The sequence below is a fragment of the Euleptes europaea genome, chromosome 3 (assembly GCF_029931775.1).
Source record: "Euleptes europaea isolate rEulEur1 chromosome 3, rEulEur1.hap1, whole genome shotgun sequence".
NCBI classification, from domain to species: Eukaryota; Metazoa; Chordata; class Lepidosauria; order Squamata; family Sphaerodactylidae; genus Euleptes; species Euleptes europaea.
This window is the reverse complement of record NC_079314.1, coordinates 105,630,436-105,655,850: the sequence shown is the minus strand read 5'-3', so window position 1 is coordinate 105,655,850 and position 25,415 is coordinate 105,630,436. Positions and strand designations below refer to the sequence as shown.

Below are 25,415 nucleotides of genomic sequence, written 5' to 3'. Positions count from 1 at the left end.
GCACTACCAAGAGAAACAGCCAAGTAAAGAACCTCCACAATACACCTTTTAACGCTATTTATTTACTGCTGCTCTAAGATGCCAAGAGTTTAGAACCACATCTCAGGAGATCAATGACCAACAAATGGCTGGTGTTTCCTTCCTACTTTCCACTCAAAGCTTCCATGACTTCCCCCTGTGATCAGCTGCTAGGTTTTGGATGACCACATCCACACCTAGTAGAACTGCAATACATTGCCCAATTCTTTTTTTAGCAGAAAAAAGGGTTTTTTGAAGCCACGTTAACAAAAAGTAACTCCAAGAGCCTGAAATTGTTTCAAACCTGTAACGTCATGTCTGATTTGGTCTGGGCATGTTGTCTTCTCATAAAGGATAATTAGTCCTTACATCAAAACGCAGATGAAAGGTACTCAACTTTTTTTTTGCGCCATCTAGTCACAGATGACTTACAGCAACCCTGTAGGCTTTCAAGGCAAGAAACGTTCAGAGGTGGTTTCCCATTGCCTGTCTCTGCGTAGTGACCCTGGTATTCCTTGGTGGTCTCCCATCCAAATACTGACCAGGGCTGGCCCTGCTTAACTTCTGAGATCTGACAAGATCAGGCTAGCCTGCTCCACATAATCTTTGTCAAATATATTGCAGGGAACAAGACTGGATTTTCTGAGTTAATGTACATGCAGCTTTAACTACTTTTTTGCTAAGTTTAAATCAACAATGTTCAGCATTTTTTCTTCCACCTGCACAAGATTTCAGCATATTTTGGTTTCAGCTATTTACATTGACTCCATCAGTTTACTTTTCTGAACAGCCAGAAAGCTGCAAAGTATTGTGAAACTCTTAACATCAACCTCACATACTCTAGAGTTCTTAAAAATAAGAAGCTGGATAACTCACACCTGCACTTGCTAGTGTGAGGTCTCCTTAAGATAATATACTCCTCTTACCTTTCCAGTTCTGCTATCTTCTTATCTTTATCATTTTTCTCATTTTCCATCTCCTTCAGGATTTCCAGCAGACGATCCACCTCTGCTTGTGCCTTAGTGGATTCTTCCCGATACTGTGCCACTTCTCTCTCTAACTGCTGAAATCGGTCACTCATCTCTGGACTGGCCCTGGCTTCCACTGTTGCTTCGTGAGCCTGCAAAAAACAGTATCCCAAGCATTACCCTTCGTATTCATAACAGAAAACGTTCTGCGCCAAAGCGGTGCTCTCTAAAGTATGCAACTCATTCTCAAAAGCAAGAAGAACGCTTGAGAAACTGTAAATTACTTATTACAGGAACAGGCCAATTAAGATTAGACTATCCTTACCTTCCACAATCTGACAAAGGAAGCTTTGACTCTTGAAAGCTTATACTCCAAAAATCTTGTTGGGCTCAAAAGGGGCTACTGGACTAAAATGTAGCCTTCTACAATCATAACTCTATGATATTAGCTATTCCAAAAATTATGTACTTTCCTCTACACCAATGTTAATCACCAATACTTTTTCTTCAGTTCCTAAGGACTGATCACAGTAGGAGCGTAGAATGTTAAACTCTCTCACTGTGCTTTCCCTGCACCATGCTGCTGGTGGGATCTAAAGTGCCACAGTCAGTATTCTGCTCCCACAGAGGCTGTTTGGCTCTCCCTTACAGCAGCAGCCCCCATTGCTACTCAAGGCCCTTCCTGAGTCTCCATGAGCAGGTGCCTCAGAAATCTCACATCCTTCCACACACGGAAGCATTTTCCATGGGCTTGTAGGTGTTAACAGTTCACATATTTCACTGACTTCATGCCATGAACTGTCAGGAGGGGGTGCTGCCGCCAAGCAAAATGGATAAGCAATTCAGAAACCTGGCAAAATCAGAATGCTTGCTGTTTATTAAACACAATCATAAGAAATTGCATTGGTTACTTTCTACCAGGAGATGGAGGTTAGGAACATCTTTGCCAGCTGCATCAGACCTGGGCTGAGCTTCTATTCCTCCTCTCTTGTAGGTATTTAGCCTAGGCATGGCCAGAGTTGTGAATTAAAGGGTAAGGAGTCATGATCCTTGGCCCTCAGCAGGTGGCTTGTGACCTGTGGCCCTGAGCGACTAGTGAAACCAGCCCAGGATGCTGGGGCATCACAGTTTATGTCTTTATTTGAACTGTGGTTTTGTGTTTTATAGGCTGCTTTGAATCCCCATGTGTGGGAGAAAAGCGAGGTATAAGTGCTGAAATAAATTTAAAAATATCTGTGTTTTGAAACTAGGAAAGGAACTGGAGCCCAGAATCTAATATACAAAAGGAATTTAGATGCCACCTCTTTAGAGACATGCTTGAGACAGCTCACAAAGCAAACCCAATGCAATGAAGTCATACAAGTCAACATAAGAACTATCACTATTAAAACAAGCCATAAAAACAAGTCAAGGGGCATAAAAACTGTTTAAAGCAACGTTCAGAAGCCTAAAATAATATCTATTCATCAGGCTAAAAGTAGACTGTAAAAACAGCTTTAAAAGACCGAATCCCTTCGTTAGTAGCCTGGCTAAAATGCTTTGACCAAGTGCCTAAAGGACAAGTAAGCACCAACTAAGCCTCAAGCGGGAGGGCATTCCAAAGGTGAGGTTGCCCCCACCTCGTGTTTAGAGGCGGGAGCATGCAGGAGAACTACTTTGGGACAGGATCTTAATTGATACAAGCAGCAATATGGGAGGAGGCAGTCCTTCAGGTATCTTGGCCCCAAGACACTTAGGGTCTTAAAGGTAAGAAGCAGCACTCTGTATTATGCCCAGAAACAGATGGGCAGCCAAAGCAAGTCTATCAGCACAGGAGTGATATGACCCCTGTATTGAGGCTGCGACAATAGCCTGGCCTCTATGTTTGAGAAGAACTGAAGTTTCCAGATAGTTTTCAAAGGCACATAAAGTGCATTACCGTAATTTAACACATCTGATCACAGTGGCCAGATGATTAAGCCCTGGAATTGTCCAAAAACAAGGGGCAGTACTTACTGGGTAGAAACAAAATTTCTCTATGACTTGAAAAGTAAAGTGCCCATGCTATTTGTTGGCAGTCTAACTATTCCTAATTTGCACATTAATAAATGAATAATCTATTGTGTTATGGTTATAATGCTTGACACTCAAAGTAAGATTTTTGACCAGGCTCATCAGAGGCTCATGGAGTCAGTTTTAAGAGATTGTGATACAGACTTATATGTTTTGTTTAACATTATATCTAAATGAAATACAGGTTGTTTAAAAACACTAATGAAGTTTTATTTAATTACACTTAAAAAAAACCCCATTGCTTTTCATCCCCTTGGCTTAAAATAAGGTACAAAGATATAATCTGAATAATAAACTGCCTGTCACTTGTTGAAGAAACCTGATCAGGGGAAATAACACTATTTTTCGGAACACTTCACCCTACTGTGATATGATCAGTTTTTCAACAGACGTGACATAGAAACAACTTCAAATAATTTGTATTACAATTACTATTAGGGATGTGCACTGGAAAAACAAGTATTTTTCAGATTTGGGGAATGGGTTCCATATGGGTATTCTTGAGTATTTGGATCTTCCCATACTATTTTGGCATTCTGATTCAGGTTACCTCCGCCCCAGAATTCCAAAAGGTTGGTGGTCTGTTATTCTCTATGGGAGGAATTCTTTCTGGGGTAGCTGAAATGGCTGTTTTTCGATCAAATGTCACCAAAACTGCAGGAAATCTACTGCATCTTGTCCACTAAAGACTCCCCAAGTTTCAAACAAATCGGATCAAGTGGTCCAATTCTACAGCCCCCTGTACAAGTTATCCTACTTGTTTCCATTGTTTTCTATTGGGGAGGGGGAATTCCATGCTTTCTCCAAGGCAAAGCAGCCTATAGCCAAATGCACACGAGCATCCAATGGCCAAAAGCCTCCAAATGCAAACAGAACCAACAATCACAACAGCTGATGTCAAACCAGACAATCCCACTTAGGACCCCCCCCGTCCAGCACAAAAAATAAAGTGAAAGGCATTTAAAAATTCTAAAACAAGACAAATCAACAAAACCGCACAAGCCTTTTAAAAGCAGCACAAAACAAAGCCAAAGAAAATTATTTTTAAAAACAACCAGAAAGAAATCAATGTCTCCCCATCAATTACAACTATCAAGACACAAACAAAAAACACAGGAAAAACTTGAAATAATGTTTTAAATAATAAGGCCTTCGCAGGCAGGTAGCACCAGGCAGCAAAATTAACCCAAGGCACAGACCAGAGCAGCAGCATACCACTACAAAAAAATCTTGCCCTGAAATGAGGCCAAGCAACAACCAGGCCCGCTTTTATCCCCTTTGCCCATGTCCACAGACAATGGAGGGCTATGAGACAACTGCCAGTACCGAAATATACTCACAAAATACCAATAAGGTATTTTTGGATATATGTTTGGACCAGAAATATCTGACTGTACATCCCTAATTACTACAAATAAATTATATATTAAGAGGTGGTGCCTATGCACACAGTACAAAGGGACCGAACCCTAAAACTTTTCAGTGTCAAGCATCATAAAGATTCAGTTTGAAGGTGTTCCCATTCTTTGTGTTGAAGTCGAGAGGTGGCAAATTCTAGCAGTCTGCTAATCCAAACATTAAATAATCCAAGATATTCACACATTACATTCTTATGCACATTAAAATGTGCATTAAGTATGTGCATAAGACATTTTACGAGTATCATTAAGAGTGTCAAATGTGAATGTGACAAATGTGTATCCCTAGACAGAAAATCTATGGCATCATAGTTATGGAACAGGAAGAGGAATTATGTCTTCACCAGTTTCAAGGCTTAGAATCCAGGGCAGAAGTCCAAGAGGATCAGGGAAAGGAAACATAAGACACAAACCAGGAAGTATATGATAGGGAGGATCAAGCCAGCACAGGCTGGTTCAGAAATCACCCGCCCACGCCTTCTCCCATCCACCTCAGCCACTGCTAAACGATTTTGCTTTTTTTTGTTCTGCCATACCTCTCAGTGTGTGCACAAAAAAGAGGAAGGAGGCATAGTGCCATAGCTCTTTACATATGCACATTAGCAGCAGGTTCTTCCAAAAACCAGCCCCCCCAAAAGGTAGCTGTATAAGAAGTCATTGGCCAGGATTCCATGACCCATCTGAGGGTCCTGGTTGAAGAATACTCTTATAAGACACCCTCAGTGTTTCAAAAGTATTAATTGCTACTTTTCTTTTTTAATGAAGTTCATTGCTGCACAATGATAATTTATGATTTAGACAAGAGTCACATCAATATTTGGGTGGTCAATTGGCCTTTTTTTAAATCAAATGCCCAGTCTTACACAGGATAAAGAGGAAAATATGGAGACTCTCCCAAAGACACAATATAATTAGTTTACTAACTACTCAGTCCTCAACTCCTATGCTAACTCAACATCTATCCTCTATCCCAAACTCAATCTCTCTTGGCATGCACTTTTAAACAGTCTCATATACTACACCATCTCCCCATTTCTCTAGCAAGTCTCTTCCACTGTCTTTCAAGTGAATGGCAACTAAATTTCTCCTCTATCTCCAATCTTTTTTGAATGAAAGATTATACCAAAAGAACATCACTTTAGTTCAAGAAGTATTTTTCAGTAGCTTCCTAATTAACCAAAATATTCTAACACATCCTCACATTTCTTCATGGATAACCAAGATGATTTAAAAGCTGCAGAATAGAAAAGTAACTAAGGAAAGGAACAGGGTTGGAAGAACTACTCTGGGTGATCTACATGGGGGGGGGGAAACTGGAGAGAAGCTGCTAAAGAGAAGCATTACCCTAGACTGTTTAATAAACAGGACTGCTCTAAAATTCTGTACCTATTCTACCCACCCTCTGCCCGCTACATAGCATCCCCACAAAAGAGCTCACCAATATACTGTGTGTTGGCCGAGGAATACAAAGACACAAGTGTATATACATGCATAACAGACAACCAAATGGGGCTGGCAATGACCTTCCCGTTTGTCATGGCACTTACTGGCTTGGATGGGTGACTCAATAAGACTTCAGGATGCTAAGGAGAAAGACAGGAAAAGAAGGGAAGAATTGGGAAAGAGAACAACGCAAGAGAGAGAGACAGAAATGTAACAAACAAACCACCTTAGAAAAAAGTCAATCTCAGAAACTTCTACTGTTTTACGCCTCCCTCCTCAGCTGTTTCAATTGCCTTTTGGGTAGGGAACATAAATTTCACCAGTTACACACCAAGTCTAGACATTAGGAAGAATTTTCTAACAGAGTGGTTCCTCAGTGGAACAGGCTTCCTCAGGTGGTGGTGGGCTCTCCTTCCCTGGAGGTTTTAAAGCAGAGGCTAGATGGTCATCTGTCTGCAATGCTGATTCTATGACCTTAGGCAGATCATGAGAGGGAGAGCATCTTGGCCATCTTCTGGGCATGGAATAGGGGTCACTGGGGGTGAGGGGTGAGTAGTTGTGGATTTCCTACTTTGTGCAGGGGGTTGGACTAGATGGCCCTGGTGGTCCCTTCCAACTCTATGATTCTATGTTTCAAATAGTGGCTACAGAGCTGTTCAGAAAATGAATGCCTTCAACAGATTAATGTCATAATTTTATTAACAATTTTAAAAATATTTAGGATTTCCCATGTCTGTCTGTTTCAAAAGTACCAGCCCTGTAACAGTATGGAACACAGCTTGACAACATGACTGGGTTGAGGTCCAGATGATAACAGACATAATCTGATGGTCTGATTGAATATTTAAATTTATTGTATATAGAACTTGGAAAATTAGCTTTGTGAACAGTGTGATGGAAAAGACCACCACTGAGGACTATTTCAAAATGCTACCTTTTCCTACAGAAAAAGTTGGCTTAATGAATGAAATGTAGGTATAATGTAATGACTAAAATGCAACACAACTGAGGTTTTCTCCCATGGGTACATTGAGCAGGCATGCTAAGCTGCTCCACCTCTGTACTGACAGCAACGTACACTCATGCCAGATTTCAAGAGTTATAAGGTAATTAAGTTCCTAGAAGGCCCTGACAACTGGAAATATAAGTGATTTTTTAAAATGTTCGCCTCAGGCCCATGCTTTTTTCTAAATGGAAGAATCAGAAATTAAGGGGAACAATCTTAAAGTTCTCTTTTAGAGTGAGTGGAATACGTTTAAAGATGTTTGTAAGAGAATGTAGAGATGGCTACAGGCACAGAGCTTTAAAAGGGGATTAGATAGTTTCAAGGAGGACTGGCTACTAGCCATGGTGATGAAAGGGAACCTCCATGTTCAGAGGCAGTCAACCTCTGAATCCCAGTGCCAGGAGGCAAGATCAGGGGAAGGCTTCGGCATCTGTGCCCTCTTGTTGGTCCTCCACAGGAACTGGCTGGCCACTTTCATATTTTCTTTCATACTTTCAGTTATTATGTGAAGAGGCACATCTTTTCCCATGAGCTGTAATCTCACTCAGACTACATGAATCTACATGAAAAATGCTTGCACACCCTTTCAAACTATGCTCAAAGGTGTTGAAAGAGAATGTCTAACTGGGCCATCCTATGGGCTTAGAAGGATGCTTTGGATGCCATTGTGAGTCCCTCAGTGTTTCTTCTATTGGCTGCTTCTAATCACTGACGCAAACATCCTTACATGCTCACTTGGAATAGCAATCCCAAAGAAATAATTTATTTCCTAAATGAGGATATGCACAGGGTGGAAGGTAGTAATTAAAAGAATGGTAACACTTACAAATAGATCTCCAAATTCCATTTTTAAATGACAAGAGTTCACAGTGTTTACCTTTTTCAGCTGAGATTCCAGTTTCAAACATTCCTCCTTTTTCTGTTCCAAGGCAATTTCAAGCGACTTCAACCGAGAGTCTTTCTTCAATCCTGATGATGCTAGAGATGAGGCATGCTCCTTCAAATCCAGCAAGGAAGCCTATCAACGAAACGAACATATCTGCAAATGTGTAAATGAGTATGCACAGAGCTACACAGTTTGGCTCCGGCTCCAGAATTCTGTTGTTACCACATCTATCCATTTTATTTCGATTTCCTTCTGGATCAAGACAAACTGTGGCTGGTGTTACATGAATGAGTGTGGAATTGCACTCCCCACCCCCAATTCCTTATGCGAGGACAAATAATTATATAGTTCCAGATTCATGACAAATGACAGAGTGCCACTGCATCCATGCAAAACAGGATAGCAACCCACAGTTTATTCTATTGCAGGAAAAGAACAGGTCAAGAATAGGGAACACTCCAACCTCGTTCATTAAATCCAAATCAAGGGAATAATAGAATCATAGAGTTGGAAGGGACCACCATGGTCATCCAACCCTCTGCACAATGCAGGAAATTCACAACTACTTCCCCCACACCGCCCCAGTAATCCCTACTCCATGCCCAGAAGACGGCCAAGATGCCCTCCCTCTCATGATCTGCCTAAGGTCATAGAATCAGCATTGCTAACAGATGGCCATCTAGCCTCTGCTTAAAACCTCCAGGGAGGGAGCACTTACCACCTCCCAAGGAAGTCTGTTCCACTGAGGAACTGCTCTGTTAGAAAATCCTTCCTAATGTCTAGATGGAAACTCTTTTGATTTAATTTCAACCCGTTGGTTCTGGTCCAACCTTCTGGGACAACAGAAAACAACTCGGCACCATCCTCTATACGACAGCCCTTCAAGAACTTGATGGTTATGCAGCTCATGGTAGCAGCTCATCTGTCAAGCTATCTTACACCAAATTCAGAGTTGGTGATAGTGACCACTTTTAAAGGACACTTTAGCAGCCACCAGGTTGTATTTGGGGAGGGAAAACCCTTTTAAATATTGAAGTATTTTAGCTTGATTATGTCTACTAAACTCATTAACTAGAGATGAGTTGAGAAAATGTACACCTCTGCTAGCTCAGTTACATGCAGGGTCATTTAACTTACTCCAAGGTGCTGCTTTATAACCAATCAAATCTTATTAATGCATTTCCCATATACATACATTTCCCTCCATTAATGTTAGGGGTCCCTCAACGTGGTGCCCACCAATACTGTTTCTGGTGCCTACCAAGTGTTTTTAGGAGGTAGGCAGGGCCAAGTTGGGCTTTTGCCCAGAAAGGCTTCTGATTGACTATTGGAGACATTTGCTTAAGGTATCAGTGCTGCACATTTCAATTGTCAGGGTATAAAACTTAAAACACCCAAGAAAAATATTACCTTTAGCTTTAATGATGTAACATTATAAATTCACGTTTTTACACTTATTTGTTATCCAGGAGACCAACCTCTTTCTCCGTCAGATCTCCTTGCAGCGTGCTGACTTTCTCCTTCAGGTCCTTAATATCTTTCTTATTGTTGTCAATCTCCTCCTGTTTCTCTCTCTCGTCTCTGTCACGCTGCTCCTTCAGGCGCTCAATAGTCCGCTCCTGACAAAACAGAGCACTTGTCAATGAAATCTCTCTACTTATTTGTTTTCCAATAAAATCTCTACCCCTAAGCAGATTGAACAGATGCTTAACTCTGAGAAGTTAACTATTCAACTCTCCCCCACTCCACTACAAAACCATGCACTAGTCTTGTGCCCCATTCTTTACAGCCCAGAGCTGTAAATGGGAAGACAGAAGCTAATAAACTGACTCCAGAGAAGATGGCAGTACTTAGTAACTTGACAGACCACGGAGATGGTTATCCAGCAATGGTAATGGGGGCTGAGATCCCCCTTAAAGATCAGGTTGGGAGTACTGTTAGATTCTGCACCCAGGTGGCACCTGTAGCTTGTAGCTTATTTAACCAACCTTGGTTGCTGCACCAGCTGATTCTATTCTGAATAAGGAATGATCTCGTCATAGTTACTCATGGCTTAACATACAAGCAAGGTTCCTGTAAAGCAGGGGTGGGGAACCTTTTTCCTGCTAAGGGCCATTTGCGCATTTACAACATTATTCTGGGGCCATAACCAGGTGTAGATCTCCAGGGGGGGGGGGAGAGAGACTACGGTTTCCAGGTCTCCAGCCACCACCTTGAGGTTGGCAACCCCAGGGAAGACCAAACAGAGAAGGCCTGGAGGGCGCCCCTGCTCCCTCGTCTTCCCCCATTCCCAGGCGGGAGGGCAGCCAGTGGTAGGCCTGAGCAAATGAGGCGCCAGGAGGCAGCCAATCCACAGGGAAGGAAGGGAGGAAGGAAAGAAAACAGAGAAAGAGGAAAAGGGAGGGAGGGGAAAAGAGAGAGAAAGGGAGAAAGAAATGGAGGGAGGGGGAGAAAGAAAGAAAAGGATGGAGGGAGACAGACAAAGAGACAGAAAAAGAGGGAGAGAAAGCAGAGTGACAGAAAAAGAAAATAAAGAAAAGCCTTCCCCCCACACACACACCTGTGCACGCCGGTCCCAAGCGACCAGGCCCCAACCTCCATGCCTCCCCTCCCCCACACCCCCGGCCCCAGAGCTCCTGAGGGCCGCAGAAAATGTCCTCGGGGGCCGTATGGCCTGAGGTTCCCCATCCCTGCTGTAAAGGTGTTATACATGGGACTGCTTTTGAAAAAAAAATTTTTTTAGAAACTACCAACAGATACAGAACAAAGCCAGGTTGTTAAGAATGATTCACCACAGACAGGGAACATCTCTGTACGGCACTCAAAGCCTTTCTCTGACTGTTTCGGGACACATGAACACATGAAGCTGCCTTCTACTGAATCAGACCCTTGGACCATCAAAGTCAGTGTTGTCTACTCAGACCGGCGGCTGTGGCTCTCCAGGGTCTCAGGCAGAGGTCTTTCACATCACCTACTTGCCTAGTCCCTTTAGCTGGAGATGCCGGGGACTGAACCTGGGACTTTCTGCATGCCAAGCAGATGCTCTACCACTGAGCCACAGCCCCTCCCCAAACTGCAGTGCTGATTTAAATTAAAATCACCTGGGAGCTGGATATTTGAAGCCCTGCCTACCTCCATAAGAACTCATCTGCCCAAGAAACAGACATTAGAGGCCCCTCCTTGGGTGCCTCTGCCTTCTCGTGAAGGCCGAGTCTACTGGAAAAGAGGGCCTTTCTGTAGCTGTACCACATTTATGGAACTTGCTCTGAACTGATGTTTGCCTTGTGCCATCTTTGAGGAGCCAGGCAACCTTTGCCCTGCTTTGGTGGTTAAGCGGATTTTTGCTTTCATAAGTTATTACCACAATTTTAACATTTCTAATCTTATTTCAATGGCATTGCTGTTGCCAGGGCAGAATCGAGGTGAATATGCTTTTTTGGTAAATAAGCAAGGACCACACTCATTTGAAAATGAATGCACAATGAAGTGAAATAAGGTTCTATCTAGCTCTGGATTCTGTTTCGAACAGCAACCTGAACAGTCCTGGAAAGTTCACAAACTCTGCCATTTACCCTAGCAACCTAGTAAAGTAGGCTGGGAAGGCTAGGCTTCAATCTCTGTGAGTAAATAAAATTCCTTCCAAAGCAGTATCTAAAAAAACCCACATTTGCATGAATTTCAGCAGAACGGGAGGCGTGCATGCTATGAATATATCAAGATAGCACTCTAACCAGAAACATGATTTATCCTTTAGTACCTGCTTAAGCTAAGCTACTAGCACTAAGTGGAGGTTCTCTCTACTTACAACTGCTAGACCAAAGAACAGCAAAAGTTCACAAATGAGAGACAGTTTGCATGTTGGGGGAAATGTGGGTTTACACACGGTTATTCTTTCCATCATACTCACCTTCTCAGCAAGTGCTTCCTCCAGTGTGGTCAAGGCAGTGTCAGTGTTGGTGGTATCAGCCTGCAAGGATTTTACTCTCTCTTTTAAACTGCTCATCTGTTTCTCCTTGTCTCTTAACTGTTCCTGAAGATTTTCAATCTTAAAGAAAGACCAAGAAAGTCAGACCTACATGAAACAAAGGTTTGCAATGCATTTCTAAAAACTGCACAGAACCCTCTTTGTCACTAGGCAGCCAATCAGCCATGCCTCTGCAGCTCAGTCTTCCTCTTTTCTTGGACACTTTTAAACCCCTCTGATGTTCCCAGGTCTCCAGTCCATCTTTCCATATTTTCTTAAATTACTCCTACACCAGTTATTCACATTCTTCCAAATCTCAGCATCTATGCTTCAAGAGTTCATTTGCTATAGTTACAACACACACACGGACCCAAAGAAAAACATCACATTTAACACTGTTAACTGTAAGAGCATGTTGAGAACTGATTTTTCACAGAGCACAATATACTACATAAGGCTGCTGGTTAAAACCAACGTGCCACTATTAATCAATTAAAACAATAGATTATCCAACTCGTAGCCCAATCCTACACATATATGCTTGCTGTGAAGTGCTACTTAACTTAGTGAAGCTTACTTCCAGTTAAACATGTGAAAGATCAAACAGTACATCTTTAATCTGTTGATGTCTCACATTATAGACAATGCCAAGAAAAAAAAAGAATTTCTATAAATAGTATTAGGAGCTACACAGAATGGGATTAATGTTGGCATCTGCAGCAGCAAGTCAGTCAAGCAGGAGGCTGTACAATTTTAACACAGGTTCTCAAGGAGGCTTTAATTCAAACATTCAATTACATTTTCCAAGTCAGTGATTTATTACAAAGTTTAAAAATTTGCTGTAACATGAAACCTCTGGGGAAAATGCTGAGGACGGTCTTTATGCTAATTTTATGCAAGGAATGTCCAGCCAGCTACTATTGTCCTATTTAATTCCTATTATGCAAGAAATTAAGCTGAGAAAACAGGAGATGTGGGGGAAAGCTGTCAACCGTACTTTAACAACCTTTAAGAGCTCATGCTATACTTCCGACTGAGCTACGAATATTGAAAGACCACTCAGAGCAAAATGCTAGGAAAAGAATGAATAAGTTCGGCTGGTATGAATGGCATGACTCAAAATAACCTGTTGGTCCAAGCTTAAAAATTACTACTAGTCCAGTCTCACTAGTATGGAGTATAATCAGAGAGACACAAACCGAAACTGAAAAAAGGGCTACAAAATATGGCACTGAGCAGTGCCTTCTCCCAGCCTGAGGAAACATGAGAGCCAGCGTGGTGTAGTGGTTAAGAGTGGTGGACTCTGATCTGGAGAACAGGGTTTGATTCCCCACTCCTCCACATGAAGCCTGCTGGATGACCTTGGGCTAGTCACAGTTCTCTCTGAACTCTCTCAGCCCCACCTACCTCACAAGGTGTCTGTTGTGAGGAGAGGATGGGAAGGAGATAATAAGCCAGTTTGATTCTCCTTAAAACAGGAACCACCGGAGGGATTGGAGGGCAGGTAAGCGGAGAGCCTCCCTGACGGAGGGCCTTCAGCCAGGGATGGGAGTAAAGCTTCACAATGCTGCTGGCTGGCTCACAGCAGGCTTTTGCAGTAGGAAGCCTGATCACCCTCTACTTCCCTAGCAGCTTTTCCCACCGTCTCCCTGGCATGAGGCAGAGTAGCCTGGGCCATCTTGCTCTCAGCTGAACAGCAAGGCTTGTGCCAGGAAGAGAGCAAGAAGATAGCGAGGGAAGGGCTCACAGGTTCAGCAGCGGCGGCGAGGAGGAGAAGAGTTGGTTTTTATATGCTGACTTTGTCTACCACTTAGGGAGAATCAAACTGGCTTACAATCTCCTTCCCTTCCCCTCCCCACAACAGACATCCTGTGAGGTAGGTGGGGCTCAGAGAGCTCTAAGAGAGCTGCAACAAGCCCAAGGTCACCCCGCTAGCTTCATGTGTAGGAGTGGGGAAACCAACCTGGTTCACCAGATTAGCATTTGCTGCTCATATGGAGGAGTGGGGAATCAGACCCAGTTCTCCAGATTAGAGTCCACTGCTCCGAACTACTGCTCTTAACCACTACACCACCCTGGAGACAACCTTACACACTCAGAGGTACTCTGGTTATTATAAAGGTGACCTTTACATATTTCATATTAATAGTTATATTATTGTATGCATATGGTGTGGGGGTGCACAGGGCACGCAGTAGTCGTGTGGCTTTTTTGTTTGAAGGCAATCATGCATGTGGCTCTCCACAAGCCACTGAGTACCACTGCCTTGTGTGTGTTAAGTGCCGTCAAGTCACTTCCGACTCATGGTGACCCTATGAATGAAAGTCCTCCAAAATGTCCTAACCTTGATAGCCTTGCTCAGATCTTGCAAACTGAAGGCTGTGGCTTCCTTTATTGAGTCCATCCATCTCTTGTTGGGTCTTCCTCTTTTCCTGCTGCCCTCAACTTTTCCTAGCATGACTGTCTTTTCCAGTGACTCTTGTCGTCTCATGACGTGACCAAAATACGACAGCCTCAGTTTAGTCATTTTAGCTTCTAGGGTCAGTTCAGGCTTAATTAGATCTATAACCCACTGATTTGTTTTTTTGGCAGTCCACGGAATCAGTAACACTCTCCTCCAACACCACATTTCGAAGGAATCTATTTTCTTCCTATCAGGTTTCTTCACTGTCCAGCTTTCACACCCATACATAGTAATAGGGAATACGATGGCATGAATTAATCTAGTCTTGGTGGCCAGTGACACATCCTTACACTTCAAAATATTTTCTAGCTCCTGCATGGCTTCCTTCCCAGTCTCAATCTCCTTCTGATTTCTTGGCTGCAGTCTCCCTTTTGGTTGATGGTGGAGCCAAGGAACAAAAATTCTTGAACAATTTCAATTTCCTCATTGTCAACCTTAAAGTTGTGTAATTCTCCTGTAGTCATTACATTACCACTGCCTTACACAGATAAAATGTTATTGCACTCTGCCTTCTTTTCTGTGAGGCTTTAGCTGCTGTGGGGAAAGCTTTGGAGATCAGCTTACTTTCAGGTTAGCTTTATTCTGTTCTTTTGAACCTCTTTTTTTTTGCCATCAAGTCACAGCTGACTTATGGCGACCCCTGGTAGGGTTTTCAAGGCAAGAGAAGTTCGGAGGTAGCTTGCATTTGCCTACCTCTCCGTCATGACCATGGTATTCCTTGGTGGAGGCCTCCCATCCAAACATAAGGGGGGAATATATTAATAACACAATACTGACTTATCCCACTGCACCATCCTTTTTTCTTTTCTTTTGCTCTTTTTTGTCTTGGTGACTGGTGTAACCCTCTTTTCATGGTCATATTACTACTTTCTGGCAGGAATTAAAGAGTCGGTGCACACATTTTTTTTTTGCTGTACATTGAAAACCTACCTTTTTCTGAAGAACGTTCACTTTGCGTTCCTTCACATCTAGCATATCCTTGAGGTCATGAATCTCTCCAGCTTGAGTTCCTTTTTCCTCGGCCATCTCCTGAATCTGCTTAGTCTTTTTATTAAGCATCGTCTCCTTTTCTTCCAGACGTAACCGCAGAGCATCCACCTGAGTCCAGATGTAAGAAACAAGAATTTACTCACCTTTGATAAGACAGCACAGTTGGCACAATGGCTGTATTCAGAACACATGAACACATGAAGCTGCCTTCTACTGAATCAGACCCTTGGACCATCAAAGTCAGTATTGTCTACTCAGACTGGCAGCGGCTCTCTAGGGTCTCAGGTAGAGGTCTTTCACATCACCTACCTGCCTAGTCCCTTTAACTGGAAATGCCGGGGATTGAACCTGGGACCTTCTGCATGCCAAGCAGATGCTCTACCACAGAGCCACGGCCCCTCCCCACTGAAACTGAGTATGAACAGTGCTTGCTCCTGCTGCCTTCTCTAGAATGCGAAGCTTAATCAAAAGCTTCATGGTTTGGTGATGCCCCAATCTGCTGTGTTGTCTAAACAGAGATGCCTTGGCAAACTGCGGTTTGCCGCCATCCCCACCCCACCAAGGTAAGGAACAGCTAAATTCTAATTCAGATTCCTGGTGTGTGGACAGTAAACAAGCTCCAGTCTGCTAAGTTGGTGTCATGACAAACTAGCACATGATTAAGTCCCAGGCACAAGGTGGAGTAGCAGGTGTGAGAAGAGGGAAAGGACTGTTCTTTGTATGCTCCTGATCCAATCGATTGTGCTCAGCCGAAATGGTCTTCTGATATGACAAGGCTCAGCCTGCGCTAGGTTCTTATGATACATGTGTGCTAATTTAATGTATGGGTAAAAAGGAACCAATCTTTAAACCCAAGACTTTGGGTCAGTTAATGTGAACACTGGAATCACCTTGCAAGTACATTAAGAGAATTCATCAAAAAAAACCTGATAACCTACAATTCTCAGATGATCACATAATTCTCAGATGATATCACATAATTATCTCACATCTACATTAATCCCATCATAGAATACAGCTCTTTACAACCTGGGGGAGGAGGGGAATAATACCTACCCTGAGGAATTGACAAGTTGTATTTTAACTATGGTAGAGGTGACAAAATTAAGAAGGATAAGTTAAGATAACAAGGGATAACTGTAGGCAATTTTGGTTACTGTATTAGGTCCAGTGTGATGGTAAAAAACAAAATTGGAGGCTACTGTCTAACTATACCTGACAGGATAGCTTTTTTAAAGTCAATGAGTAGGAAAGCCCAAAATGCCACCTCTAGCACCTAATTCTTCATACAGGGCTTTATGTTCAGGTTGGCAGCAGAGATAACAGCACAAGATTTAATTTTTTTTTAAAAAATGCAGCGTTAGCAAGGATCCTAGCAGATTCAGTCAGACTTACCACATCCCTATTCCAACTGCACATTTATAAAGCCAAAGGAAAATGGTGGAAGAAATAAGGACAGCATGAATACAAACTCAGTTAAGAGAAGGTGGCCACCAAAGAGAACAGCACACTCTAAAAACCTATTGTGGCGTACAAGTGACAACACCAGGCTATTCAAGACACCGAAAGAAACCCACTGACCTTTATTGGCTGATCTTTCAGAAACAGCTCAAGCTAGTTAACTTGGCTGTTAATCCTATTTGACAGTATCAGATTTGGTTCCTATTAGCCATTTCATTACAAGGCCATCAGTCACGGTGAGTAAGCTGGATGCATTCTGAACCTTTTTCTCCCTCTGGTCAAGCTCAACATGTCAGACAGTGAAAGAAAACTTGGACAATTCCAAATGGAGAAAGCTGTTGTGTCAGACAATGAATAAACTACAGCTGGCCCCAGGGCTTCTTAAAACTTTTTCCACTCGTGACCTCTTTCTACCAGAGAAATTTTTACCCGACCCTGGGTATATGAAACAGGTTTAGAAACCTTTTACTGTTGCCAAATTTTTCAAGACCCCCACATTCAATTACGCAACCCCATATGGGGTAGTGACCCACAGTTTAAGGAGCTTTGCTCTAGGCCTGGCCTTTAATGATACATTTCTCCTGTTAGCCACATTAAGACAGAGCACAGAAATGAAGCCTGTTTCTTAAGAAAAATTAAGAATGAATCCTCATAGGCATGGATCTTATTTAGCATGAGTGCAGCACGCAAAAGTGAAATTCCCAACATCCCGCTGCAATCTATCATTTTAAGGGGGCTGATGGAACCCAGGGAACAGGATATGGAAGAAGAAAAAAATCAATGAAAACTCTCATCCCCCTTTTTAGGTTCTAGTTTGTCCCGAGTCAGGGCCTCCAAAGGCCGCCTTGGACTCTCCTGTTCTCCTGCAACCGGCGGTGCGCACCCCAACAGTGGAGGGGACGGGGCCAAGAGGGAGGAAGGAGAGTCCCCCTCGGAATGGTCTGAGGCCGAGGAGGCCCCACAGCCATCAACCCCGGCCGCTACCACAGCCCTCGGTGCGGCGACCAGCCAGGCGAGGCAACTTACACAGTTTAATAGTCAGTCAAAATAGGGAATAAGGCCCTTTTCAATAACGAAGAGCACATATGCTTTCCTGCCACCTTCTCTAATGAAGTCTCAGGCAATGGGAAGGCTGGCCTGGGAGCCAAGCTTAAGGGGCACCTAAGCAAACAAAACAAAGTTGGAGCATGCTGCCACTTTTAAGGACTTCCAGGTGGCCAGATGCTTCCAGAGACAAGGGTATAATATTTCCTACATTCCTTAAGAAAAAGAAAAAAAACCTGTCAAGTGGGACTATCTATAAAGAATTTGACATCACAGGAGTGTACAATAATAGTCACGTTTCTTTAAAACCGTTCTTAATTATTTCCCCTGGGGAATCTACATGCACTGCAAAATGTTAATATCACGGACAGCTCTGAAGGTTCAAGCAGGTCACACAGGCAACCTATATTTGCTAAAATTGCTCAGGTTGCTCAGACTTAGGGAGCCAGACTAGAGGCAGCAGTTATATAAGGTCAGGAAGGCAGAGGGCAGACTAGTCACTTGATCCTGCAGGGCCTGAAATTTGTAGCACACCCTCCGGCCACTAGTAAACAAGCGCTGCAGAGCAGTAGCGATCACACCAGCATCTCCTTTACCTTCAAGCTGTGCCAGTGGCACAGTGAGGGAGGCTCTGAGCAACGTGCTGCAAAAGCCTCTGGTCTGAGACTCCCATGCACATTATACCAGAGAACATCCAGCAAAGGATGCTAATTATAAAACATTCCAGAAATAGCTATTCTCCCTGAAAATGGCATTTTAAATTTGCATCCCAGTTGAAAGACACCTCAACCAAAGCATTCAAGTGTGCAAATAAGTATATGTGCAACTGCAGCATAATCAATTACTCTCTGGCTGGTATCCTTTGGAATTTCAATATCGGTTTCCAGTTTAGGGTATATTGGCTTGAACCTTTGGCTTGCTACTGTGTGAGGTCTCATCTTGAAAAGACCATAGAATATGTGTGTTAGCAAGTGTATTAATATCTGGTATGGCACATTAACCCTGACACGGCTGCTGGAAATTATGCCCTTGTTTATTCATTATTATTTATTAAATCAAAAGAGTTTCCGTCCAGACATTAGGAAAATTTTTCAAACAGAGCGGTTCCTCAGTGGAACAGGCTTCCTCGGGAGGTAGTGAGCTCTCCTTCCCTGGAGGTTTTTAAGAAGGCGTTAGATGGCCATCTGTCAGCAACGCTGATTCTATGACCTTAGGCAGATCATGAGAGGGAGGGCATCTTGGTCATCTTCTGGGCATGGAGTAGAGGCCACTGGGCGTGTGTGTGGGGGAGGTAGTTGTGAATTTCCTGCTTTGTGCAGGGGGTTGGAATAGATGACCCTGGCGATCCCTTCCAATTCTATGATTCATATCAACTCATTTTATGAACAGAATGCCCAAGACCCAAGGTCAATGGCAAGCGGGCAATGCCAGCCTCAAAGGCCCTGCATGACTTTCTCAGTACTTAGAAACTATTACAAGAACAGCCACCCTGGTTTTGACTGGTGTGATCAGAAAATTATTTTAATCCAAAGCTAGCTCTCTTCCTTTGATGTTTCACGTTTTATTACAAAGCAGTAGCATGGGCTAAAATATTAACTTCTAAAGGAGCCGCACCAGAATTCTCTGCAGACTGTAGCCAGAGCTGTTCTAGTCTAGGCTTCCTTCCCTTCCCCCTTTTTTTTTTTTGTACAGAAAAGAGAAAAGAAGGTGGGGGGAAGGGAAGTCAAAAAAGATGTATCCATAACTGTGTCCAAGCTTCAGTGTATTACATGCCGATTTCATCATCAATTAGACTAAAATTACAGGTTACTAATACCGAATACTAATTTAACATTCTTCATATTTACCCACTAAAGAACAGAAACGTTTGGAGCACGAGAGTAATAATCATATAGTGGCTGCCATTTTGTCTTAAAAGCTTCCTTCCCTTTCCTGATTCTTTTAGTCACCAGTGCCTTATGGCTATATGCCTGGTAAAGAATAATTAGTGTCATCCAGCAGTGGTTAAGAGGCAACCTTCCCTGGTGACTTCTGAGGAGCTCTCTCACCCCTCTTGCTGGTTTGTGGCTAGCAGCCAGGTTCCGTTTCCTCACCCATTACTGTTCTACTTCACATCCCTTCCTTCCTGCCCCTTGAAACTCTCTTGCTCTGCTTTCAGTAAGTACTCAGTGCAATAAACTAAATTCAGATATCTGGCAGTCCCAATCTCCAGGCTTATGTGACATCACTGCAACTCAGCCAACAACTGAACAGTTCGGATTTAGACGAGAGTAGGTGAAACTGAGACTGTGGTTTTTTTCAGCTTCTTTGATTATTTCAAAGCCTGTGCATTCTGGGCTTCAATTCAACAGTTTCATTCAAATCCAAACCATGGAAAGTATCTAAAAGAATTTCTGAACAAGGTGTGTAGAGGATCAAATCTGGCACATATGAAAACTGTGTTAAGTACATACACATTTCTACGTGCACAGAGCCAAAAAGCCCTTAAATGCTGCCAATGTAAATAATAAGCCTGTTGGGTCCTGGAATCCGTTCTCATTGCATACAAATATCCTCATTTGGCGGTGGGTTGACAGAGGGAAGGCCATGCAACTCGGGCATCACACAAAACACACCCCAGAATGTTTCAAGAGACTGAATCAGCCACATACTGGCCAATGCTGCTCCAAGCAAAAAAGGCTCAGTGGGACAGTAATAAAACTGCATGGATGAGGCATTTTATTCCAAAATAAATGTTGAGAGTTTACTTTATGTACAAAAATATAAGTTTTTGGAACTATTTATAAAGGTTCCTTTACATATTCAGATTGACCTCAATATCTTCCCAACCTAGGTGCCCTTATGACAAACACTCTGGCAATTCAGTCCAACTACTGAAGATGATATTCTATGCCAGCCATTGAATTCAGATGCTTTACACAGAGACAGACAAATCAGGCTTGCACAAGGCATCTTCAAACTATCTCCACATTTAAAAGCAGTAAAATTCCAGCACTGTGTCTTCTGGCCTACTTTTGTTGTTTAAATTATCTTATTTTTGTAACTTCATACTCTTGCAAAGAAATAACGATAGCGATGCAACGGAGCAGCACAATTTAATTTCAATTGATGGAAGCAAATTATGCTGTGGGTTGATTTGCCCTGGCCCCCAACTTGATCCAAATGAAGTGCGAGGTCCACTGGCTGTGGGGAAAGCAGATCAGGTGAGGAAGGCTGGCCATTTGCCCTGTTGCTCCCTCTCACCGTCAGCCTTTTCGCGAGACTGACCCACCCACTCTCCGAGGTAGCACAAATTAGCTGATTGCTGTGTAGGGCCAAGCAGGAATTGGGGGGTGGGGTAGAAACTGGCTGTGCCAGGAGCCTTGTTTTCACCTGCTCTATGCTGATTTTGTGGGATGGGTTTGTTCTCATTAATTAGGCCTGGTTGTTATAACTGATTAGGCCACAACTAGTTGGCAGGAACAGGACAGATTGCTTTGGACAGGTGTCGTGGTGCAGGCAAGGAGCGAGGGCTGGAAGCTGGAAGAGTAGTCTGGGGAACAGTCCAAGGTCATCCAAGTTCAGGCAAAGTCCAAGATCTCTATACCGGCAAGGGAAGTCCAAGGCGTTAGTCAGAGCCAGTCCAAGAAGTCAGGATAGCAGGGAAACAAGGCTGGTACACAAGGAGGTTGGTGACAAGTTGTTTGCACAACAGCCAAGCCTAACTGATGGCTTAAATCCCTTCCCCTGCTGCTGTAGCAGAGCCAGCTGATGCTGATTAGGCTGAGTGCTTAGGTGGTGCTTCAGCCCTGCTCTTCCTCATCACTGCTACTGAGGAGGTTCCTCTGTAAAGCCTTCAGTCTAGCACTTTGCTGTCTCTGCTGCATTGCCAGACGGATCTGTTTTCTTCTCTACTCCAGTGGCCTTGGCGAGGCCTCTGGAGACACTGCATGTTGCAAAGTGTCAGGTCCAACTGGAGTCCTTGAGCTGGCAGGCTGCAGGCATGGTGAGTCATCTCCTGACTTTGGCTGATCCTCTATTCTGGCAGGCTGTAGTCCCTGTGGTTGTTCCTGTGGGACTTCTACCTGAGGATGTCCCTCTGTTCTGGCTTCTAATTCCCCTTCGTCAGAGGAGGTCTCTGCAGGCTGACTCATGACATCAGGTAGGGTTAATCAGCAAACATCTGCATGATGGAGGGCATGACTGTAACAAGCCATCACATGCCTTATGGCTGGGTGCGCTGTGAAGGAGTGCCCTTAGGGCTGAACGGCATCTTTTGTACCTGGCAGTAGCCTTGAGGCAAGTCAGGGGAGAGAAATGAAGCTGGGCACCTCTTTCCACATAGGGATATGCAGGCAGAGACAAGCAAGGCCAGCGAAAATGCCAAGTGAGTTTGGAGCCTGGGTGAATCTGTCCAAAAGGCAGTCCTATGCGGATGCCGAGAACAGCCCGCCCTCAAAATCGTCAGCTTATTGAAACAAGCAATGATGTAGATCAGCTACTTATGTAAGTTAAATACAGTTAAATAAACTAGTTTAACCCACGCTTGGTGTGTCATGTCTTCATTTGGAGGTGCCAGGGCAAGCAATTCTTCAAGTCTTTCCAGCTATAGAAACATAATTTTTTAAGGGCTCAAAGTGTGGTTTTCGGTGAGGAATTCCAATTAACAAAGTGGAGTTTCTGTTAGTATAGCAGTTTCCTCTAGAAAAGTACTCTCTCCCATGACTTCCAACATTCATGCCCCAATTTCCATAAAATTATTCATTTAACAAAAATGCCAGTATTAGTCACAATTATGGCTAATTTTTTAATGTACAAAGGAATATTCAAATATACACCAACTCACTGATTTTTTTTACTGTGTACCTATAGATTTTCATTGTTATTTATCACAGTAATTTTCTCTTTTGTTATCAACTGCTTTGAAAACATGCTAGAGAAGAGGAATACAAATATTCTGGATGAAGAGAAAATCAAATATTAAAGGGTTATGTAACCAATACTGAAAGGAAAACTAATGCCACAAAAAGAGAATATTAACATTATTTCATTGTAAGCTATGACACAAGCAAAATTCAAAGTCCAGCTTCTAGGGAGTAATATAATCTGGAAGAGTTCTCATCGAAACTGTGTACATCAACGGAACAATATTTTAATGCTAGATAGGAAGTCATTGACATACTTCCAGGGCACAAAGAAGAAAATGCTCACAAATAAAATGTTTGTTTGATAAATATTATGAAATGTTTGCCACTATTTCACTATACTTTCCTCCAGCTTAAATGTTTGCCAAAGGCAACGTTATTCTAAATGATTGTAGACAATGACTTTCTAACAACTGATACACTGGCGCCCCCTAATGGCTATCATATACTATTTCATCATAATCAAAGCAATAAAATCTTGCTTTCACACAAAACCACTATTTATGTTTAGTCTACAAAGTTACCTGCAGTTTTAAAACACAACGAGACACACATTGCCATGTATAAAGTGGGGGCTGAAAAACTAGTTATTGCGCTTAAACTCTATTTTTGCCATTTTTCAGAACATGAGGCCTGTTAGAATGCACATCTAAGCTGTAAGCATAATAAAGCTCCAATACATGCAGACACTAACAGCAAAAGCCTTTTCTTTTCTTTTCATGTAAGCATAATAAAGCTCCAATACATGCAAACAGCAAAAGCCATCAGAATCTTAGACTTTTCTTTTCAAATAGAAGTGTATATTAACAAATATCAAACTTCTATCCCGTTATTCATTTAACAGCTTTGTTAAGGAAGTAATCTAACAGCATACAACCAGAGAGAAAACACATGGACAGCTTATTTCCCCTCTTCATCCTACTTATACATTTATGAACTCCAAAACAGGTAACCTGATATACCCAATATGGCTCACTGAGGCTCACTGATAAGACAGCAAAAATGGAGAGGAATTTCTGGTTATACCAGAAGATTCCCCTACTTGGATGTTAACTTTGGTAGGAAAAAAAGGAACTAGTGCAGAAGAACTGTCTGTGTGAGCCCTGTACGAAAGCCATACTTTTTAGAAGCAGGGGACATAACAGGGGACATAACAAAGCTATCTCTAGTTTCCACTAATACCTCTGGAGCAGACTTTTTCCAGTAATTTCTCCAGCAAAAGGTATGGCAGATGTTGGACTTGGGAATCCTGAGCCCCACCCCAGTGATTACACTAGGGCTTACAACTGCGGCTGCAGCTCTAGTGGAAAATAATGTGTCTAACCTTGAATAAGTACCTCTTGCATGCTGGAGTAAATAGGAGGAGAACCCCCAAATACTGAACATCCTCCTTCTCTGATGAAGAATTATACAGTTAGGAATGGTATGGAGCTAGGAAGATTCCCACACACACACACACACAGTGTCATATAGTACTACAAGAATAACCAATATGAGACTAACCAATGAAACCGATGAACAGCATTGCACAGAACACAGTTAACTTATGGAACTCATTACCACAGGATGTGATGGATAGCCACCAGCTTATATACCTTTTAATAGTATTAGACAACTTCACAGACAATTCAAGTCTTACAAATGGCTACCGACCACCACCTATGTGTGAAACCTTCATGTTTGGGAAGCAAGCAAATGAGAAATTATTATTGCAAGGATTGCAAGGAGAGGCTGTGCCTCCATGGCTGAGCACACGTTTTGCATTCAGAAGGCCCCAGGTTTGATCCTTGGCATTTCAGTTAAAGAATCTTATATATATAAACAGATGTTGGGCATGACTTCTCTTCACCTGGAGAACTGCTGCCAGAGAGAGCTGACAACACTGAGCTAGAGACACCAATGTTTTCTTTTGGAATCAGGCTGTCAAGAAGTTGAGGTCCCTCAAATTCTTGGAGTGTGTTATTTCCTTGGTTCAAGCCTGGGAGGCCTATGAGTTTTGTGCGGTTAGGATTGGAGCAGTAAAATAGTTACACTTTGAAAACTGCTTCTGTGGAGGGAGTGAGGTGGGCCCCAGCTGGTGCTTGTTAAAGCCTTCTCTCCCCTTTCTGGAATGCAAGGCCGTGCCTTGCCCTAGTAATTAATTGGTCGGCCATCATGACAATGTTCAGGTGCTGTAAGCTTCCTCACCTGAACACATCACTTAAGGAGTCAGGATTTCTGACCAAGCGATTAATTACCAGCTAAGTGCTTTCGTTTTCTCGATTGGTTTCTATGAGCTCATCCTTTTGAGAAAACGAATATAAGGACAGACCAACCCTAAACAAACGATGCACGCTTTGGGGTGCGCAGCAGGAAGGCTGTGCTGGCTGCATCACAACCCATTTGATTTTGGCCCTACGGGGAACCTCTGGTCAACTTGATCTGCTTGGAGAAACTTTGGACAATTTGTGGAACTCTTGAATGCTGGAAGCATCTTTGGAAGTTGGTAACTATAAACCTGATGCAAGAAACCTTTGCCAATCCTTCTGAATCAAAAAGGCTTTTGAATGTACTAGTTAGCTATGCTAGTTTATTATTTTCTTGCTTAACATTTCATGACTTTTTCTTTCCTGTAAACCAGCTTGAATCTTATAAATAAACCGTTAGCCTTTAAATGGCTTGTGTCTTTTGATTTTGGGATTCCAAGCCTAATTCTAAGTGCCTTGTTTGAGTGTAAAAACCACCTACCAAAAACCTAAGACATTTTTTGGAGTGTAATCTTTCCCTGGCAGGCTTTTACCTTGCAAGCTTGGCTGGA

The 25,415-nt window shown here is 42.8% G+C and overlaps 1 protein-coding gene across 9 annotated transcripts in view; it reads right to left on the bottom strand.

The window, feature by feature from the left end:
• The window catches only part of ERC1 (ELKS/RAB6-interacting/CAST family member 1), a 228,298-nt gene that overhangs the window by 144,294 nt on the left and 58,589 nt on the right, over positions 1 to 25,415 (bottom strand). For 7 of the 9 annotated variants that reach the window (XM_056847363.1, XM_056847364.1, XM_056847365.1 and 4 more), the window contains 5 exons: positions 15,150 to 15,317; positions 11,699 to 11,836; positions 9,270 to 9,410; positions 7,783 to 7,923; positions 945 to 1,138 (listed from right to left, as the gene is read on the bottom strand). In XM_056847363.1, coding sequence (XP_056703341.1) covers positions 945 to 1,138; positions 7,783 to 7,923; positions 9,270 to 9,410; positions 11,699 to 11,836; positions 15,150 to 15,317 — 782 coding nt within the window. Of the gene's footprint in view, positions 1 to 944; positions 1,139 to 6,003; positions 6,040 to 7,782; positions 7,924 to 9,269; positions 9,411 to 11,698; positions 11,837 to 15,149; positions 15,318 to 25,415 lie in introns of all 9 variants that reach the window. The other 2 variants (XM_056847361.1, XM_056847362.1) reach the window with 1 other exon arrangement.